We start from the raw sequence: 19,949 nt of genomic DNA on the forward strand, positions 1-19,949 counted from the left end.
TATGTTGTATTTTCTGGTGTAAACTTAGCCAATAAATAAGAGGTGCAAAGTTAGACTAGACAGATTTATCCTGCAGCATTAGGCACTTTGAGAACTCAAATGTCATAAATGACTGTCTATTATAAGGCTGCAATCATACAAACGTATGCCATAGCTGGGCGGGCATACGTTCAACGCCATAGAGAGGAGGCGCCCTCTCCATAGCAATGCACAGCATATGGGCCGTAACAGGGGGAAAGATAGGACATGTCGCTCTGTGCGGCCGTTGACATCTATGCGCAAGCTTGCAGCCATTCCTATGCCCACCATCGGTAGTGTGCATGGGGCCTAACTCTGGACTACATTAAAGTATTTATCATAAATATGACCAGATATTTAAAAAATGCTGATACAGATAAATCCTTGCCCTCTATTCTGGTTGCCATTTAGTACCCAGTATTAGTCACGAACATTCAGTCCACAGATCCCAAAAGTCCCATAGAAGTTGCAATAATGCAGGCAACTGATACACCAAAGTCCAAAAAAGATCAGTCTCAAGTGAAACAATAAGTAAAAACTCACAGGTATTACAGTATTACATTTACACTGTATTACAGTATTTTACATTTACACTGAAACAAAATGTGTTCTACATGTCCCTACTTGGATCAGGGTCAGCCCTCTAGCAACTGTCAAAAGAGTAATAATAAAGTGACAAGACTGTGTGAACATCTGCACTGTAAACCAATGACAAGACAAAAAAAGTCTCATACTTGCCAACTTCCAGGAATATTTTGCTGCTAGGCAGGTTGCTCTGGAATAGCAGAGTACACATCATATCTGACATCAACTCTGCACAACCCCATAAACTTTCCTCATATGACACCACAACTATGCTTCATCATAACAGAATTATATAGAGATAAGGCTTGGATCATTTAGAAATTTTGGAGTCACATTAGACCATGTGACTATTGTACAGTGCTTTAAGAGTATTCGGCCCCCTTAAACTTTTCTACCTTTTGCCACATTTCAGGCTTCAAACATAAAGATAACATTTTTTTGGTTTAGAACCAACAACAAGTGGGACACAATTATGAAGGGGAACAAAATTTATTGGATATTTTTTGTTAAAAATAATAAACTGAAAAGTGGGGCGTGCAATATTATTCAGCCCCTTTATTTTCAGTGCAGCAAACTCACTCCAGAAGTTCAGTCTCTGATCTCTGACTGATCCAATGTCCTAAATGACTGATGATGAGAAATATAATCAATCTGTGTGTAATCAAGTCTCCGTATGGGTGCGGTCACACGTTGCAGTTAAAACTGCATCGCAATTAGTTTTGGGTTGGTTTTAGGTGGTATTACCTATTTAAACAAGTGAAAGACATCAAATCAACAGGTGAATGACATTTGTGGAACAGCTTTCTCCTTCAAAATCAAATTCACCCATTCAGTTTATGTCATTCACCTGAGAAATTGACAAAACTGCACCTAAAACCACCTCGAAACTAATTGTGATGCAGTTTTAACTGCAACATGTAACTGCACCCTATAAATACACCTGCTTTGTGATGGTCTTCATGATGCTCTTTGTGCTTTAACCCCTTAAGGGCATAGCCATTTTATAGCTTAAAGGGGTATTCTCATCTGGGCATTTAAACGTAATTTAATTCATCTGTAATATGTAAACATATGTAAAAATTGGATGTTATTAAAAAAAATGTTCCTGTGTGACGATAATTTCCTATAAATGTCGCCATGTTGTCCCTTAGAAAATATATAGGGTGGTTTTAATGCTAAATATCAACCCATTTTCAAATCTGCACCCCTTAAACTATCAGAAACCGCTTTTAGGAAGATTGTTAACCCCTTGAGATCTTCATAGTAATTAAATCAAAATGGAGGCGAAATTTAGAATGGTCAAATTTTGACGGTTATACGTTCATTTAGCCCTAAAATTTACACATTTCCAAAAGAGAAAACCCACCATAAAATTTGTTGAGCAATTTCTCCCGAGTGCAGAGACCGCCCACATGTGGACGTTACTTGTTTTATGGGTGCTCAGCGAGGCGCAGGAGGGAAGGAGCGCCCTGCAGATGCCAGGATTTTAGCTTCCTCATTGGCCCCTTTTGTAGGCTATAAAATTTTCGTATTTTCGTTATTGGGGCCATGTGATTTCTTTTGCGGGATGAGATGCCTTTTCCAGTGTCACCATTTTGGGGTTGGTATCCCCTATTGTTGAAATTTATTCACTTTTTTTTAGGGCAGGAGTAGAAAAGCATCAATTCTGTACTGGATTTTTTACTTTTTTTTTCATGTTCACCGTATAGCCTAATAATCATGTTATATTTATTCTATGGATCAATATGATTACAAGGATACCAGACTTGAATATTTTTTCTTATGTTTTACCAAATTTGCCAAATAAAACCCTAATGTGGGGAAAAGTCTATCATTTTTATATTGCCGTCTTACAAGTGGCATAACTTTTTTACTTTTTTTGGGCTACGGAGCTGGTTGATGGCTTGTTTTTTTTTGCAGGACATGTTGTACTTTGCAACATTATCATTCTGGAGTACATATGCTTTTTTAATCAGTTTTTATAGCATTTTTTTGTGGCACTGTGCCTTTAAGATGATGCCATAGACATCATATGATCGGACTCCAGGGCTGCCATAGCAACGATTGGTGCCACCCCGAAACGGCTCAGGGGGGAGGCACATGCTTTTTTGTATGTTTACCATTCGTTTGGCTGGTTTGAACCGGTTTATCTTAATTTGTTTAAGTGTAAGCAGCTGTGAAACGGATTAAAACCAACCAAACCCATTGTAAACATACAAAAACGCATGCGTTTAAAAACCACATAACACCCTGTGTAACAGCACCCTAAGGAATGAGGGGTGTAACTAGTAGAGGCAGGGTCCTATTTCACACTGCTGAATAGGGGCCCCTTCACTTTTACAAATTTTTCATACATTGCTGGCAATAAACCATCATGAGTAAAGGTGAGAAGATTCTGCTGTTTTCAGTTCCAGGTTGTCTACCACCTCCCATATCAACCCACATCTAGGGTACTTTATTAGTTTCCCAGATCTATCGTTATGGTTTCCTAGCAGTAGTGGATTATAAAATAGGCAGTTTGAGCGGTAGCCCGAGGCCAAAACCACCTAATTTTATATGCAGAAGGACCTTCACCCATGAAATCCTCATATATGTGTTCATGCTATCAATACTGTGTACTGTGTACAAAACAGCCATTTCAGGACCTTTGAAAGTCCTTCAAAGGTCTTAAAATGGCAGATAGAAAGCAGGCAGAAGCACACATCCTCCATTCACACAGGAAGTTTGACTCTAGGACCCGGGTTACGTACAAGACAGGGTCAGTAAGTTTGTTCTTAAGTTGAATTTGTAAGTCCAAACTGTACATTTTATAATTGTAACCCCAGCCAGAATATTTTTGGTCTTTGTGACAATTGTATTTTAAAAATGTTGGGTTGTCATAAGAACCAGGATTGACAATAAAGCTTGGTTACAGACACATTTTATAACTCCTACAGCTGTTCATTGTAGCCTAAGTTTAAAGTACAGTAAATTACTACATCCAGAGGTCAGTTTGTAACTAGGGGTCGTCGGGTGTTCATAAGTAGGGGACCGCCTGTATAGGATGTGATTTCCAGGGGCTATAATATTCATGCAACCAGGGCCAATGGCAGTCTTAGTCCACCCACGTTCCCATGCCTTCTGTCATTTAAAAAATAAAACACTATTTAACTTTATGCAAATAAGGTTCTTGGAGTCCCAAGGGTAGGATTGTGTCTGCTGATGATCCTGTTTTCTACAACAGGGGGTTATTTATTGTGTAAAAGTGTCCTGTGTGGCAAAGAAGGAAGAAAACAGGTGCAACAGCAGATGCAGAACCTTTGTACCCCCTTCTCTAAAATGAGAGGTTGTAGGAAAAGAGGAAAGCATATAAATACCCCTACAAAATGCAGGTTTTACTAGTGGGGGAGTTGGGAGGTGAAGTACATGCTTTGAGAAATGTTCCTTTATTGTCCATACTAACAAAACCACAATGTAAAGTGATGACAGGTGTTGCCCTGGTATAGTATATGCATTCTGATACAGGTAGGTCTCCACTACGTGTCCCGGCACAGCCCGTAGGTGTTCCCTAGCTGTTCTCATGATACTACAATGATACAAGCAGTTGAGTAATGCCGACCTGTCAGATAAACAGCGAGCACTGCCTGGATAATCAGGAACAGCCACTCTGACCCATCAAAGACTATGGAAGGTGTAACACGTCCAATAACAATAATAATGCTGTGTAACTGACAGATACAAACAACACTTAATCAAAAACGGTGTTCTTTTTATCAATCATTTACATACAAAACGTTGCAGGCACACATAATGTTTCTACACCACATGTGTAATGGGTCTATGGATCTCCATCCTGCCAACATAAACGGAAGGGTTGGTTTGCTGGAGAGCGTTCATGGACTAGTCCAGGGTGCCACACCTATTTTAAAATGGGCTGCTAAGCTTCAATGCTACTAGTAAGTTAATAAAACTGTAAAAGAGGTTATTTTGTTTTTACTATGTAGAAATACTTATAAATACAGGCGGTCCCCTACTTAAGAACACCCGGCTTACAGACGACCCCTAGTTACAAACGGACCTCTGGTACTGTACTTTAGTCCCAGCCTACAATAAACAGCTTTAACAGTTATCAAAAGGTGTCTGCAATTAAACTTTATTGTTAATCCTGGTTCTGATGATAACCCAACATTTTTAAAATCCAATTGTCACAGAGACCAAAAAAAAATCTGGCTGGAGTTACAATAATAAAATATACAGTTCCGACTTACATACAAATTCAACTTAAGAACAAACCTACGGAACCTTTCTTGTATGTAACCCGGGGACTGCCTGTATTACCCCACGTCAGGAACATCATACCTACTATAAGGCCCCTTCCACAATTGCGTTGCAGATCACGTCAGAGTTTGATCAGGGTGCGATCAGTGTTTGGTCAGTGAAAAACGCACATTTTGCATCAGAGTACAATGAGTTTTCAGTCAGAGTTTGTTCAGTGTCTCAGTTTTTCACGCGCGTTTTCAATGCAATTTCAATGTGTTTTTTTTACGCGCAGGTAATGCGCGTGAAATGGACTCGGGACTGAGCTCTATCTTTTCTATGGCAATTGATGCGTGAAAAACGCATTGCACTTGCAAGTGTCTCAGAGTGCAATGGGTTTTTGATGCGTCTCCATAGACTTGTATGGTGCGTTTGGCGCGTGACTTGCAAAAGTAGAGCATGCTGAGATTTAAACGCGCGTTTAAAAATACGCGCATGTGTGCGTGAAAAAAAAATGCAAGTCTGAAAAGACCCACTGATTACAATGGGTCAGAGTGCAATGCAAGTTCTGAGCGTCAAAAGCATGCGTAGAAAACGCGCGTGAAAAACGCAGGCGTGAAAGGGGCCTGAAAGTGACACTTCATGCTGTCTATGCCTAAGCATTCTCTATGGAAACCTGTTTGTGAAATAATGTAAATAGATAAAATGAAGGAAAATGGCAAAAAGACAATCCCTTCAAGTACCGTATACATATTATATAGTATCTGTGTAGCTATACACTAATGCATCTGAAAAAAATGAAAGAGGAGAGACTGATACTATACACAACTATAATAGCAACCATTTCTCAATAATGGCTATAATTCACAGAAACAAAAACCAAAAAATGTAAAAATAATAAAAGTATTTGACAAGGTTGCCTGCTTATTGTTTGTATTTTTTAAACCTATGTATTAAAACTCACCCTAGACCACATAGACATAGACATTAAACACTAAATGGAAGTCTATGGTGGTCAGTCATATACAGCATTGCACTTACCTCCGTTTTCCTCTGAGGACAGTATTAGCTGTTGTAACTATTTACTAGTAGATGCCGGTGTCTGTCACATGGCACAATCTATACTTACCTTCAGTACGGTCTTTCATATTAGAATAATGGTGGTCATGGCACTGGCTGCCCATTCTGACCTTCTCACCTGTCTTTCCCTATATTTAACCTACAAACATCTTAGTGTTACCAAAATTTTCCAATCTTGGGCTATAAGGGCTTGCTGAGAGTTTTACATCACCTGTCCTAGAGAGACACATTGCAGACACTGCTCTAAGGTTGCAATCACATGCAGAAGATTGATAGCCCATGTGCCTGAATGGAGTGGATAAAAATCCACATACACGCTGCAGAAACAACAACAACATTCACTAATGTCCCATTGTAACTAAACAGGGTTTACCACAATTGCTGTGCTGCACCTTAAATTGCTGTGGTTTTGTGGCAAGTACAGGTGAACCCAGCTCAGGCACAATGTGTGAGGGTGTCTGTACACAGGACCACCCACATGTACTTTCTATCTGAAGTAAATACCAGTACAGGTGCAGCCTGGCAATACCGCGATTCCCGTTGGGCATCTACTAACTCCTGCCAATGACCCAACTCCACAAATCAGGACATGGTGGGAGTTATAGTAACATCCACGTGTTGCAGACCACTGTTCAATTATCCTCCAATTCTATGATTATAGTTATATAATACAGCATAACCCAGTAACACCTTCAGTAAAATTCAGTGACATTGAACACAGAATATATTATAGATCCAGGGATACAGAACACACAGCATAGATCAGTAACGAGAACCCAAACCACAACCAAAACCTATTAAAAACATATTTTTCGTAAAGTGCCAAATGGCAATTTAAGCAGTAACTTATTGCTCCCTGTTCTGTCACAGGTTTCAATTATATCAGGGACCTGAGGGCACCAATACAGTATAAAGAATGAGAAGTTCAGATTATTACTGTAGCTTCCCTTCAGGGTACCCTGATAACAGGAAGAATCACAGGGCGCAGAGTAGCAGCTCCAATGTGATTTCAGCACTGTCCACCCCTCCTGGCTCCTCTTGCAGTTCTATTTAAAATAGCACTGAATGTGGCACATCCTGGGCTGCCTGTGACTGCAAGGGGAGACCATGAGTCCTAAATGGTGACCTATGCTCTGGGTAATGGCCTAGGTGCCCACAAAGAGGGCTCCATGTGTAACATCTGACACCTGTGCTACACACTCTGGATCCTGGGATACGCAACACAGACTCTGGATCCTGGGATACGCAACACAGACTCTGGATCCTGGGATACGCAACACACAATATGGATCCTGGGATACGCAACACACAATATGGATCCTGGGATACGCAACACACAATATGGATCCTGGGATACGCAACACACAATATGGATCCTGGGATACGCAAGACACAATATGGATCCTGGGATACGCAAGACACAATATGGATCCTGGGATACGCAAGACACACTCTAGATCCTGGGATACGCAAGACACACTCTAGATCCTGGGATACGCAAGACACACTCTAGATCCTGGGATACGCAAGACACACTCTAGATCCTAGGATACGCAAGACACACTCTAGATCCTGGGATACGCAAGACACACTCTAGATCCTGGGATACGCAACACACACTCTAGATCCTGGGATACGCAACACACACTCTAGATCCTGGGATACGCAACACACACTCTAGATCCTGGGATACGCAACACACACTCTAGATCCTGGGATACGCAACACACACTCTAGATCCTGGGATACGCAACACACACTCTAGATCCTGGGATACGCAACACACACTCTAGATCCTGGGATACGCAACACACACTCTAGATCCTGGGATACACAACACACACTCTAGATCCTGGGATACACAACACACACTCTAGATCCTGGGATACACAACACACACTCTAGATCCTGGGATACACAACACACACTCTAGATCCTGGGATACACAACACACACTCTAGATCCTGGGATACACAACACACACTCTAGATCCTGGGATGCACAAAACATACTATACATTCTGGCATACAGAATACACAATATGGTACCAGTGCTGTCAGCAACCACAAGATCTGGTGCAATGGGGGAATTTATTCATTTGAAGCGCCAAGACTGTTTCCTGGCACCTGACTTTAGTGGTGTTTTGCACTGGGATTTTACTTTGTGGCGATTCAGTCCACATTCAGAAAGGGGTTTAGAAGTTGTTAGATTTGCTTTCTACTGCTCTAAATGTGCACCAAATAGGTGTTTAGATTAGAAGTGCAGGAAAATTTGCAGAAACAAGCTGCGCACAGTGTTGGAACAGTTAAAATCTGTTGAAACAGGCACAAAATAAAAAACCCTGGGATTGCCTGATAAAAAACACAAGCACAGAACCATTATTAAATTCCCCCAATGTGACCTCAGACAATATTTGTAGCTATAAAATACATATGTTTCTCTAAATAATGGGACACATGTCTATTTCTATGAACAAGGATTATTTTGTACACATCTACTTGTGTATTTTATATCAATGTGTACAAACTGTTGCCAGGTTTTAACATACATTGTGTATACATTTGTAACACTCATGGGCACATCTCTTATTCCCAAGACACAACAGGCTCTTAAACATAACAGAGCCTAAAATCATATAAAATGGATTTATATTTCATCATCCATAGTGCAGATCTGTTATAGTAAATTCACCCGCTGGGCATAATGCCATTTAGACTAATTTATGACCATTCAGATTCTAACACATTTGGGTAATGACTAAGTGAAGCTTCCTCATCATGACAAACACTTTTGATAGTAAAGATTGCTGGGATCGCGGCTCTGGCCTCCAAATCCTCTTGTGAGCAGTGATGGATGGGATGGGGTGTGCCCCATCTAGTAGGATCTGCTCTTCTTTTAGCTTCTTATGCCCTGGTTTTTACAAAAAAAAGGCTTTTCCTCTTATGCAAATGAGCCTGAGGGGCTCCAGGTTCCATAGGAGTTAATGGTGCCCCTCAGGTTCATTTGCATATTTTTTTCTTTAAAAACAAGAGCATAAGAAGCTAAAAGAACAACAGAGGGGGGATGTCCGTATGTTTGGTTTACATTTCTTGATCTGGTGAAAGATGTCCTTTAAACTGTTACCCTTGGAACTAAAAAAGGCTAAGCATAAGAGAAGTAGTAGAGCAATACATCATTTCTCACAGCTAGATTGGCCACTAAACCCTCACCTACTACCACAGGCTACAAATGTAACACTACATGGTAACTGATGTAAAGTGACTTTGCTATAGGGGCTTTAGAAGTTATCACCCAGTTCTGATACAATCCATAACATTTTCAATGAGTGATATAGCCCAAGGGCCCACATTCCTCCAAATGATAAATGGTCTGGTATTTCTGCTGAACACATGCATTATATTAGTACAATACACCACCTGTATCCTACTGCAGGACACCTAGCGAGGGTGCACATTTCTATCACTACAAACATCCATCCTTTCATCCAGGACATTCCATCCGGAGATCGGATATCTAGATCCAGGCTTTGGTGATTATTTTACACATGTATTTGTTTTGTGTACATGTTACATGGTGTATAAAGAATCCATACAATATATAAAGACCCTGTTCCCTGGTCCTCCTCCATGAAGCATTCCTTCTAGAAAATAGCTACATTATGTCACAGAATCTACGAGGATAAACATCAGAGGTAGCCAGTGATCCATCATATATACACAGCATCTACAGATACCACAGCCATACAGATCCCTCACTGTAAATACAACACCCTATTATTAGGGTTGATATGTAATGCAGGGTGTGTATAGGCAGAGCTATAGATAGCTATTGTAATAAAACATGTAAAACACTGTGTAGATACAGATAACAAAGCTCTGTATATACAGTATTGCTCATACATTACTACCAGTAAGATAGAAGCGATGGCTTCTTATACTATGTATCTGCTCTGCATCTACAGCACCAGGTTATGATGGGTGCTTGTATTTGTATCATGTATATATGGGTGCTTGTACATGGGCGCTTGTACATGGCTGATTGCATTTGTATCATGTGTACATGGGTGCTTGTCCATGGGTGCTGTAATGATGGATGGATACAGTATAATTGGCTGTAGTGTAGATAAGGAGAAGTGATCCTTGGAATGCTTGGATCCCTCCCAGTCGGATCTCTCCTCCCCTAACAGATGATGAACGGGTTAAATCCTCATCCAGATGACATCTTGTCCTCACTCATCCCATGTATCCTGCAGGAGATGCCAGGGAACCTGTGCGGAGGCCGATGGCTCCAGTGACGTGCTATGGTGTGCGGGTAATTTGGGGAGGTGGGCACAGCAGTGATGCCATGCTCACGATGCCATGTAGGACACAGTACACACAGGGGGCGCTTACCTCCTTCTCATCTGCGGGGAGCCGGGAGGCCGCGGGGAATCCAGCAGGAGCGGGGAGAGAGAAGAGAGACAGGTCAGAGAGGTGATGCTGCGGGCCGGCGGGCGGCGCCCCCTCCTGCACTAGCGCGGGCCTCACCTGTCTTGCTGAGCAGCTTGCTCTTGTACCTGATGCTGGTGCTCATGGTGCGGGCAGCGCTGGCTGATGCTGCGGGCTGCGGGCGCTGCGCTCTTTGTGCTGCTGCTTCTCCCTTACAATAGACTCCCAGGGATGAGGAGACCAGGCTGCTGCTGCATTACTGGCCTCACAGCTTACAGCCATTGGCTCAGCCTGTCCCAGCCTACAGCGTGCAGCCAATCAGGTCCGCAGAGGACGCAGGACGGGCCCGCCCCCCGCTGTCTGCTCTTGCCCGGTGCTGAGCCGTCAATGTGCTGTCTACTAATGGATGATCCCTACTCCACGTACAGAGAGTCCCCATTACTACTGCTTACCCCATGGGGCTGGGGAGTGCTCACATCACCACCTTCATACCACCCGGCTCTACTGACATGGAGTATATCCCCTCATGAGGGCGGGACACACATACACAGCCATAGCACCCCTGGGTGCTGCCACTGCGGGCATCTGTTAGAGTTACTAGGGGAGAAAAGCAAGTATATAAACAGTCCAAATGTATATATACAGAGGGTAGGGAAAGTATTCAGACCCCTCTACATTTTGCACCCTATCTTTCATTGCAGCCAATTGGTAAGATCATTAATGTACACTCTTTACCCCATATCAACAGAAAAAGACAGAAATGTAGATATTTTTGCTAATTTATTAAATAAGAAAAACTAAAATATCACATGGCCATAAGTATTTAGTCCCTTGGCTGTGACATAACTCATATGCTGTCCATCTCCTTGAGATGTTTCTACTCCTTCATTGGAGTCCAGTTGTTTTTAATCAAACCAACTGGACTTGATAGGGAAAGGCACACACTTGTCAGCTCACAGTGCATGTCAGAGCACATGAGAATCATGACGTCTAAGGAACTGTCCATGGAGCTCAGAGACAGAATTGTGGCAAGGCACAGATCTGGTCAAGGTTACAAAATAATTTCTGCAGCACTCAAGGTTTCTAAGAGCACAGTGTCCTCCGTAATTCTTAAATAAAAGAAGTTTGAGACAACCACAACTCTTTCTTGAACTGGCTGCCCAGCCAAACTAAGCGTGTGAAGACCCTTGGGGAGAGAGATAAAGAATAATCTCAAGATCACAGTGGCAGAGCTGTAGATATACAGTAGGGAGATGGGAAATAGTTCCACAAAGTCAACTATCACTACAGAGTGGCGGTATGTGTGGAGAAAAGCAGGCACTGCTCATCACCTCCCAAATACAACCCCAACAATGACCCAAGCACACAGCTAAAATAACAAAGTAGTGGCTTTAGAACAACTCTGTCACCATTCCTGACTGGCACAGCCAGGGCCCTGACCTAAACCCAATTGAGCATCTCTGGAGAGATGCTAAATATCTGCATTTCAGTTTTTTTTCTGTCAAGTTTGGATACAGAAAAAAAGATTTTTTTTTTTAACTTACCAATTGACTGCAATGAATCTAAAGAGGTCTGAATACTTTATTTATAGTTTATAATCAATTCCAATTAAAGCACAAAAGGGAAACAATGCACCAGTGACTGAAGTGTGTCACATGTGAATAAAGGACATGTGACACCCAAAGACATAAACAATAATGAGCTGCTGTTTCCTCAGTAAATATCACAGGCAAAATAATCTTAACACCTTCATGTACGATTCAGAGATGCAGAAGCTGTATTTAAAGGGCTCACTGGGTTTGTCTTCAAACGACTACTACTAATACCCTACTGCTAGCACCAATCACAGTTATTAACTCTTCCGATGCTGCCGGCAGCATTTTAAAGACAAAGGTGCAAGGGCGCTGCCATCTTTGTTCCATCATCGCACCCCGGACATCACCAGTGAGCGGTGATCGGTTGCCCTGACAGCCTCAGGTCTTCATCAAACCCGAGGCTGCATGGCTTCTGAAGATTCGTTACAATGACCCAGTGGCTCATTGTAATGAAGACTATGTAAAAATGCCATATACTGCAATATGGTAGTATTGTAATATATGTTAGGAACGATCAGACCATCTAGGATTAAAGTAACCCTGAAGGGTCTAAAAAATATTTTTTCAAAAAGTTTTAAAAAAAGTTCACAAAAAAAAAATCACAAACATGTTATGTATTGCCACCTCTCAAATTACCCAATCTATCAAAATACAAAAATGGTTATTCTCAGCGGTGAACACCATAATGGAAAATAGTGCCCAATGTCTGAAACGTCACTTTAAGTGACACAAATGTGTCACCACATTTGGAATTTTTTCCAGCTTCCCAGTACACGGCATGGGATAATAAATAACATCACTAAGAAGTCAAATTTGTTACGGAGAAAATAAGCCCTCACACAGCTTTGTACACGGTAAAATTAAAAAGTTATGGATTTTTGAAGGTGGAGAGTGAAAAATGTACGAAAAAACCCTGCCTTCTACCGTGTTTCCCCGAAAGTAAGGCAGTGTCTTACATTCTTTTTACCCCCAAAAGTCCCACTATGTCTTACTTTCGGGGTATGTCTTATATAGGAAAAAAATTGTAAATTTTTGTTTTAACCATAAAATTAACATTTATTAACAACCTGAACAGTATGGTATTCACCACAAAACAGTTTTATAAAAGCAAGTGCCAAGAATTATACAGTGTAATGGGAGGTTATACAGTTTGAGGGGGGGGGGGGGGGGGCATTATACAGTGTGGTAGGTTATACAGTGTAAGGGGGGGCATTATACAGTGTGGTAGGTTATACACTTTAAGGGGGGGCATTATACAGTGTGGTAGGTTATACAGTGTAAGGGGGGGCATTATACAGTGTGGGAGGTTATACAGTTTAAGGGGGGCATTATACAGTGTGGGAGGTTATACAGTGTAAGGGGGGGCATTATACAGTGTGGGAGGTTATACAGTGTAGGGGGGGAATTATACAGTGCAGGGGGTTATACAGTGTAAGGGGGGCATTATACAGTGCAGGGAGGTTATACATTGTGAGTAAGGGCATTATACAGTGTGGGAGGTTATACATTGTGAGTAAGGGCATTATACAGTGTGGGAGGTTATACATTGTGAGTAAGGGCATTATACAGTGTGGGAGGTTATACATTGTGAGTAAGGGCATTATACAGTGTGGGAGGTTATACAGTGTAAGGGGGGGCATTATACAGTGTGGGAGGTTATACATTGTGTGTAAGGGCATTATACAGTGTGGGAGGTTATACATTGTGAGTAAGGGCATTATACAGTACAGGGAGGTTATACAGTGTAAGGGGGGCATTATACAGTGCAGGGAGGTTATACATTGTGAGTAAGGGCATTATACAGTGTGGGAGGTTATACATTGTGAGTAAGGGCATTATACAGTGTGGGAGGTTATACATTGTGAGTAAGGGCATTATACAGTGTGGGAGGTTATACATTGTGTGTAAGGGCATTATACAGTGTGGGAGGTTATACATTGTGAGTAAGGGCATTATACAGTGTGGGAGGTTATACATTGTGAGTAAGGGCATTATACAGTACAGGGAGGTTATACATTGTGTGTAAGGGCATTATACAGTGTGGGAGGTTATACATTGTGAGTAAGGGCATTATACAGTGTGGGAGGTTATACATTGTGAGTAAGGGCATTATACAGTGTGGGAGGTTATACATTGTGAGTAAGGGCATTATACAGTGTGGGAGGTTATACATTGTGAGTAAGGGCATTATACAGTGTGGGAGGTTATACATTGTGAGTAAGGGCATTATACAGTGTGGGAGGTTATACATTGTGAGTAAGGGCATTATACAGTGTGGGAGGTTATACAGTGTAAGGGGGGGCATTATACAGTGTGGGAGGTTATACATTGTGAGTAAGGGCATTATACAGTGTGGGAGGTTATACAGTGTAAGGGGGGGCATTATACAGTGTGGGAGGTTATACATTGTGAGTAAGGGCATTATACAGTGTGGGAGGTTATACATTGTGAGTAGGGGCATTATACAGTGTAAGGGGTGGTTATACAGTGTAAGGGGGGTATTATACAGTGTGGGAGGTTATACAGTGTAAGGGGGGGGCATTATACAGTGTGGGAGGTTATACATTGTGAGTAAGGGCATTATACAGTGTGGGAGGTTATACATTGTGAGTAAGGGCATTATACAGTGTGGGAGGTTATACATTGTGAGTAGGGGCATTATACAGTGTGGGAGGTTATACAGTGTAAGGGGGGGGCATTATACAGTGTGGGAGGTTATACATTGTGTGTAAGGGCATTATACAGTGTGGGAGGTTATACATTGTGAGTAAGGGCATTATACAGTGTGGGAGGTTATACATTGTGAGTAAGGGCATTATACAGTGTGGGAGGTTATACATTGTGAGTAGGGGCATTATACAGTGTGGGAGGTTATACAGTGTAAGGGGGGGGGCATTATACAGTGTGGGAGGTTATACATTGTGAGTAGGGGCATTATACAGTGCAGAGGGGGGATGGGTGTTTTAACACAAACCATAGAACTGTGCAAGCAAACACACTGACACACTACATTCATACATTATACATGTAAATAAACATGCACACAATGTTCACATATAGATCAGACATCACACCTACATACACACTACACATAAACACATAACATACATACTTTTCAGTGTCACTGACTGCAGGGCTGAGTAGAGGCTGGTCCAGGCTGACATGTGCTCCCCTGCTCCTCTCCCCCTCCTGTTCCGACTGATGGAGCAGAGTTTAGCAGCTACACAGGAGGGGGAGGAGCTGCTCCAGTAACACAGACGGCAGCAGCACACAGCAGGAAGCTTCTCCCTCGGCTCCATGCTGCAGAGTCCAAAGTGTGCATTGCTGTCTCCTCTCTCCTCATGTGACCGGAGCCTGCACGGAGTAGCTGAGCTCCGGTCACATAATCTTCTATCCGCCAGGAGCTACAGCAGTGACATAAAGAGGCTGCAGCACCCGGCTCCCGTCAGCTCTAACTATGTCTTACTTTCGGGGTACGTCTTACCCCACTAGCCTACCCCACTAAGTCTTACTATCGGGGGTGTCTTACTATCGGGGAAACACGGTAGTGACAGTAACTGTGTGTGTAAACCCGTATGTTTTTCTAGCACAGTGACAATTACTGCGTGTGCATAAACATAGCTTGTGTATTTATGAAGTGTTTGCGCCAGTATTGTGATGCGCTAAACTATGCCCGCCGCTACATAAAATTCTGCACTTAAAGGGGCATTCTGGTGCCAACTCGGACCGTGCACCATATTTATTGAACACTTCCCGAGCATTGCAGCGTGTGCCAGGTTACAACAATAATAATCATCTGGTGAACTCTGCACATAGTTTGCACTACTTTTGATAAATCTGGGCCTGTATGTGTAAATAAGCAACTAAGGAACCGGATGTGGCAATGGTGTTGCTGGTGGTGGTGGAGCTGATGCTGCAGGGAGAGGACGTGTTACATTCGTGCCTGCTACACCTTCCCCTGGTGCAAATGTATTTCCATAGACCCCAACAGCGCTCTCAGAATATAGAGGCTTCACAGAGTTGAGGCATTAGTAGATCAAATTGCAAACAGTGCCTCAAAGTTCCATCGAATTGTCTTCAACCTGCTCCACTTCTACTGAAAGTGCAGAGCCCTAAACCTCACCCCTCTTCAATACAGAAAGGTTGTCTCAGCCATGAGTTATTGAAAAAAGAGTGAATAAATGAGGCAATACTCAGATTTAGGGTATGAGAGCTTGGAGGAAGAGGTGGTGGCCACACAACCCCAGGTAGCCAGCAGAAAACGCTACCTGGTCAGCCCCAATGCTTTAAGCATAGTGTGCATGCAGAATCATGAGCAAAGCAATTTGTGCACCAGGATTTAAGTAGGTGTTGCTATGTATACATCGAATGAATGTTATTTATGTAGAAAATTATAAATAACAAATCATTTCGACCTAGAATATAAGCCTTCCTCTAGTACAGTAAAGATGTAATGTTGATATTTTAATGTTGCTGAGGAAGACTTAAGTTCTAAGCTGAAACGTGTCGTACCCTATTATTTCTTATTTTTACCACATAAAAAGATTCATCCGAATTACATAGCGTCGCCTACTTCAATTTACTTTGCTCATTATTCACTAATGTATTGTTTTTAAAATTTTGTGCTTTCTGTCTGGCATTGATTGTAAACCAAATATGTGTGCGCCGTTTATCAGAAACTTGCTCATTACCAATTTTTCATCTGTATACCGTAGAACGTATTTACAAAGGCCACCTGAATCTAGCCTGGCTTACCAGCTCTTCTTAACCGGCTGTTAAAACAGGAGCCAGTTCAGCGAAGCGGGTGATAGCCAGATCCCCCACACACAGGTGTCTATGGCAGAGCAGAAGAACAATGCCCTGCTCTCCCATAGACTGAGAAGTCCACACGACAAGAGGGGCTGGCAATATTCATTACTGGGGACTGTATATATTCATTAACGGGGGGCTGGATGTATTCATTAGTGGGGGATGAATATATTTATTACTGAGGTCTGGATATATTAATTAGGGGGTACAGGATATAAATAACTGTATAAGAGGGTGCTTCATATATTAATTGGGGTTGTTTTATAGTATATTTTCATTAATAGGGTGGATTTATCATGCATTTTAATTAGGTATGGGTATGCAGTGAATAAATGAAGAGATAGGTGCCATATATAGGTTAAGGGGTATGTGGTTGAGTGGGCACAGTATATTATAAAATACATTTAGGACAACACTATTTATTATTGATAAAGGGGGACTATATATTATGTTACAGGACACACTGTATATATTATTTAGTGTGTATAGTATATATTTATTCATGGTGTATGATATAATAAATTCCTCTGAATATTATGTTTAGAGTATAGTATATTTTGTAATATTTTAAGTGATCACAGTGTGAAGTATATATTATTTAGGAGCACAGTGTATTTATCCAGGTGACATGGTTTTGTAATTGACTGGTAATTTTTGTTCCACATTTGAGGATTAAAAAATGGTGAAAGCATCTTTGGGAAAATTGTGCAGCCTGGGAGAAATCACCATGAAGTTGTGGACCAAATGGAGCAGAACATCACCTGTGAGTTGATAGTGAGTCTTTCTTCCACAAATGACCTATTGGCACCGTGTAAGTCTAAGTTGATTAGGATTTGGGTCCTTTTTAGGGTTTGCCTGGTAAACTTTTTGTGGCATGATGTGGTGTGTTAGAGATAGAAGGCCACATTTATGTATTCAAAAACTCAAGACTAGAAGGGGCCTGCAATCTCCATACAGGCCAGAAGCCATGGTAGTCTTAATCCGCCAATGTCTGTAGTCGATAAATTGTGATTTTTATTCAGTATCAGTTAGAGGGTTATTCTGTTATCAGCGATCTCTGGAGAAGCATTATTATTTACTTTATTGAAAAAAAAAATCTGGTAAGGGCCCCCACCAATTTGCGCCCAGGGGCCTACACCACCCTTAATTTTCCCCAGGCCTTGCATGTATTAAAAGCTTGACAGGATGCTGTAGGAAATACACAAAGACATTCTATGCACAAAAAAAATGATGCATTGCCTATATTGCTTTAGACCAAGTTAACAAGTGGTATTGTGGGTGAAAAGTTTGACGCATGCAAAACCATACACCCATTTGAAGACTCATGATAATCACCCTCAGAGACTACACACCATGAGATTGTAAAATCCAGTTTAATAATATGCAGAAATATTTTGCACATGCGTGGGTAGCTTTAAAACGACATTTTTTTAAATCCACTGTGATCCAATTCTGCACAGAACAAAAAATCTGCTGTGGATCATGAGCTGTGTTCATATTGTCTGATGTGTCTCAATTGCACATTACACATGCAGTGTAGTGTTTACTGCATTTTTATAAGTTCCTGTATATGGCAATAATATTAATGTGCACCATTTTTTAATGCTTTGGGTATAGATCAAACATGCCTTTGTTTGTACAGCACATACTGTGTTCTCTGTGGTATACCAGGAGGCAGTGCAAAGGTGGTGACCATCTGCATGGGAGGGGACACGATCAACCCCCATGGAGAGCAGATGTTCTGCAAACAGTGACTGACTATGCCATGCATTAGACACTTTTTCCCATAGGGGAATAGTAACGCCAGGAGACCTTTTCTGGCTTGTATTCTCATCAAGATCCATGTGGTGAAAGGAACCAATATGTGGAAGTAGGGGGCTATAGGTTTTCCAGCTCCTAGTAGGGTCCCTACCTTTTAAAATAAAAAAGACTTACAAAGAAAAGACTGAATAATATTTTGCCAATAACCATATTGAAACATAGGGACAGATTAAAGGGGTTGTATCACCAATGCAAGTTCTTAATTTAATTATTAATCTCAAAACATTCAATGTTTTCTAATCAGAACCTTTAAAACAAATATAGCGTCACTTTATGGCACTGCCAGGCTGTTAGGAACAGAGATGTGGCCACGAGTGGGCCAAACCAGCAGGGTTTGCCGGGTGCTGACAGTGTTGCTGTGAGCTGAAGCTTTCCCCACTATTTTGCAAACCAAATATATTCAGTTTTAAAAAGCTAGAAGAATCTAGTAAATGTTTCCTAAAAGAGAAGCAACACAAAATGTCATCCACCAGAAATGGGGGGGGGGGGGCGGGGGGCATTTCTATTAGTTATTAGCTTCTGTGGAGGGTTCACAGAGTGATAACACAACACAATTATGCTCACAGTAAAAAGACAGGCTTTGTAAGACCAGTCAGAAGGAGGTGCATGAAAGGTATTAATGGGCTTGTAGGAAACTGCTGGAAAGTGTTACTCCTTCTATACAATGTGAAAGATAAAATAAAAATCTTTAGATATACAGTGCCTACAAGTAGTATTCAACCCCCTGCAAATTTAGCAGGTTTGATAAGAAGCAAATAAGTTACAGCCTTCAAACTTTAAACAAGAGCAGGATTTATTAACAGATGCATAAATCTTACAAACCAAAAAGTTATGTTGCTTAGTTATATTTTAATAAATTTTAAACATAAAAGTGTGGGTCAATTATTATTCAACCCCTAGGTTTAATATTTTGTGGAATAACCCTTGTTTGCAATTACAGCTAATAATTGTCTTTTATAAGACCTGATCAGGCCGGCACAGGTCTCTGGAGTTATCTTGGCCCACTCCTCCATGCAGATCTTCTCCAAGTTATCTAGGTTCTTTGGGTGTCTCATGTGGACTTTAATCTTGAGCTCCTTCCACAAGTTTTCAATTGGGTTAAGGTCAGGAGACTGACTAGGCCACTGCAACACCTTGATTTTTTCCTTCTTGAACCAGGCCTTGGTTTTCTTGGCTGTGTGCTTTGGGTCGTTGTCTTGTTGGAAGATGAAATGACGACGCATCTTAAGATACTTAATGGAGGAGCGGAGGTTCTTGGCCACAATCTCCAAGTAGGCCGTGCTATCCATCTTCCCATGGATGCGGACCAGATGGCCAGGCCCCTTGGCTAAGAAGCAGCCCCACAGCATGATGCTGCCACCACCATGCTTGACTGTAG

General features: G+C 41.6%; 1 protein-coding gene across 5 annotated transcripts in view; it reads right to left on the bottom strand.

The window, feature by feature from the left end:
- Positions 1 to 10,628, bottom strand: part of SEPTIN5 (septin 5) — a 58,555-nt gene extending 47,927 nt beyond the window's left edge. For 2 of the 5 annotated variants that reach the window (XM_072144513.1, XM_072144506.1), the window contains exons 1-2: positions 10,446 to 10,628; positions 10,311 to 10,321 (exon numbers count right to left, since the gene is read on the bottom strand). In XM_072144513.1, the coding sequence (XP_072000614.1) occupies positions 10,311 to 10,321; positions 10,446 to 10,491 (57 nt within the window). In that variant the 5' untranslated portion in view covers positions 10,492 to 10,628. The remainder of the gene's footprint in view (positions 1 to 10,310; positions 10,322 to 10,445) is intronic. The other 3 variants (XM_072144507.1, XM_072144508.1, XM_072144509.1) reach the window with 2 other exon arrangements.
- Between the last annotated feature and the right edge of the window lie 9,321 nt (positions 10,629 to 19,949).

This window comes from Engystomops pustulosus, chromosome 1, assembly GCF_040894005.1.
Source record: "Engystomops pustulosus chromosome 1, aEngPut4.maternal, whole genome shotgun sequence".
In the NCBI taxonomy this organism is placed as follows: domain Eukaryota; kingdom Metazoa; phylum Chordata; class Amphibia; order Anura; family Leptodactylidae; genus Engystomops; species Engystomops pustulosus.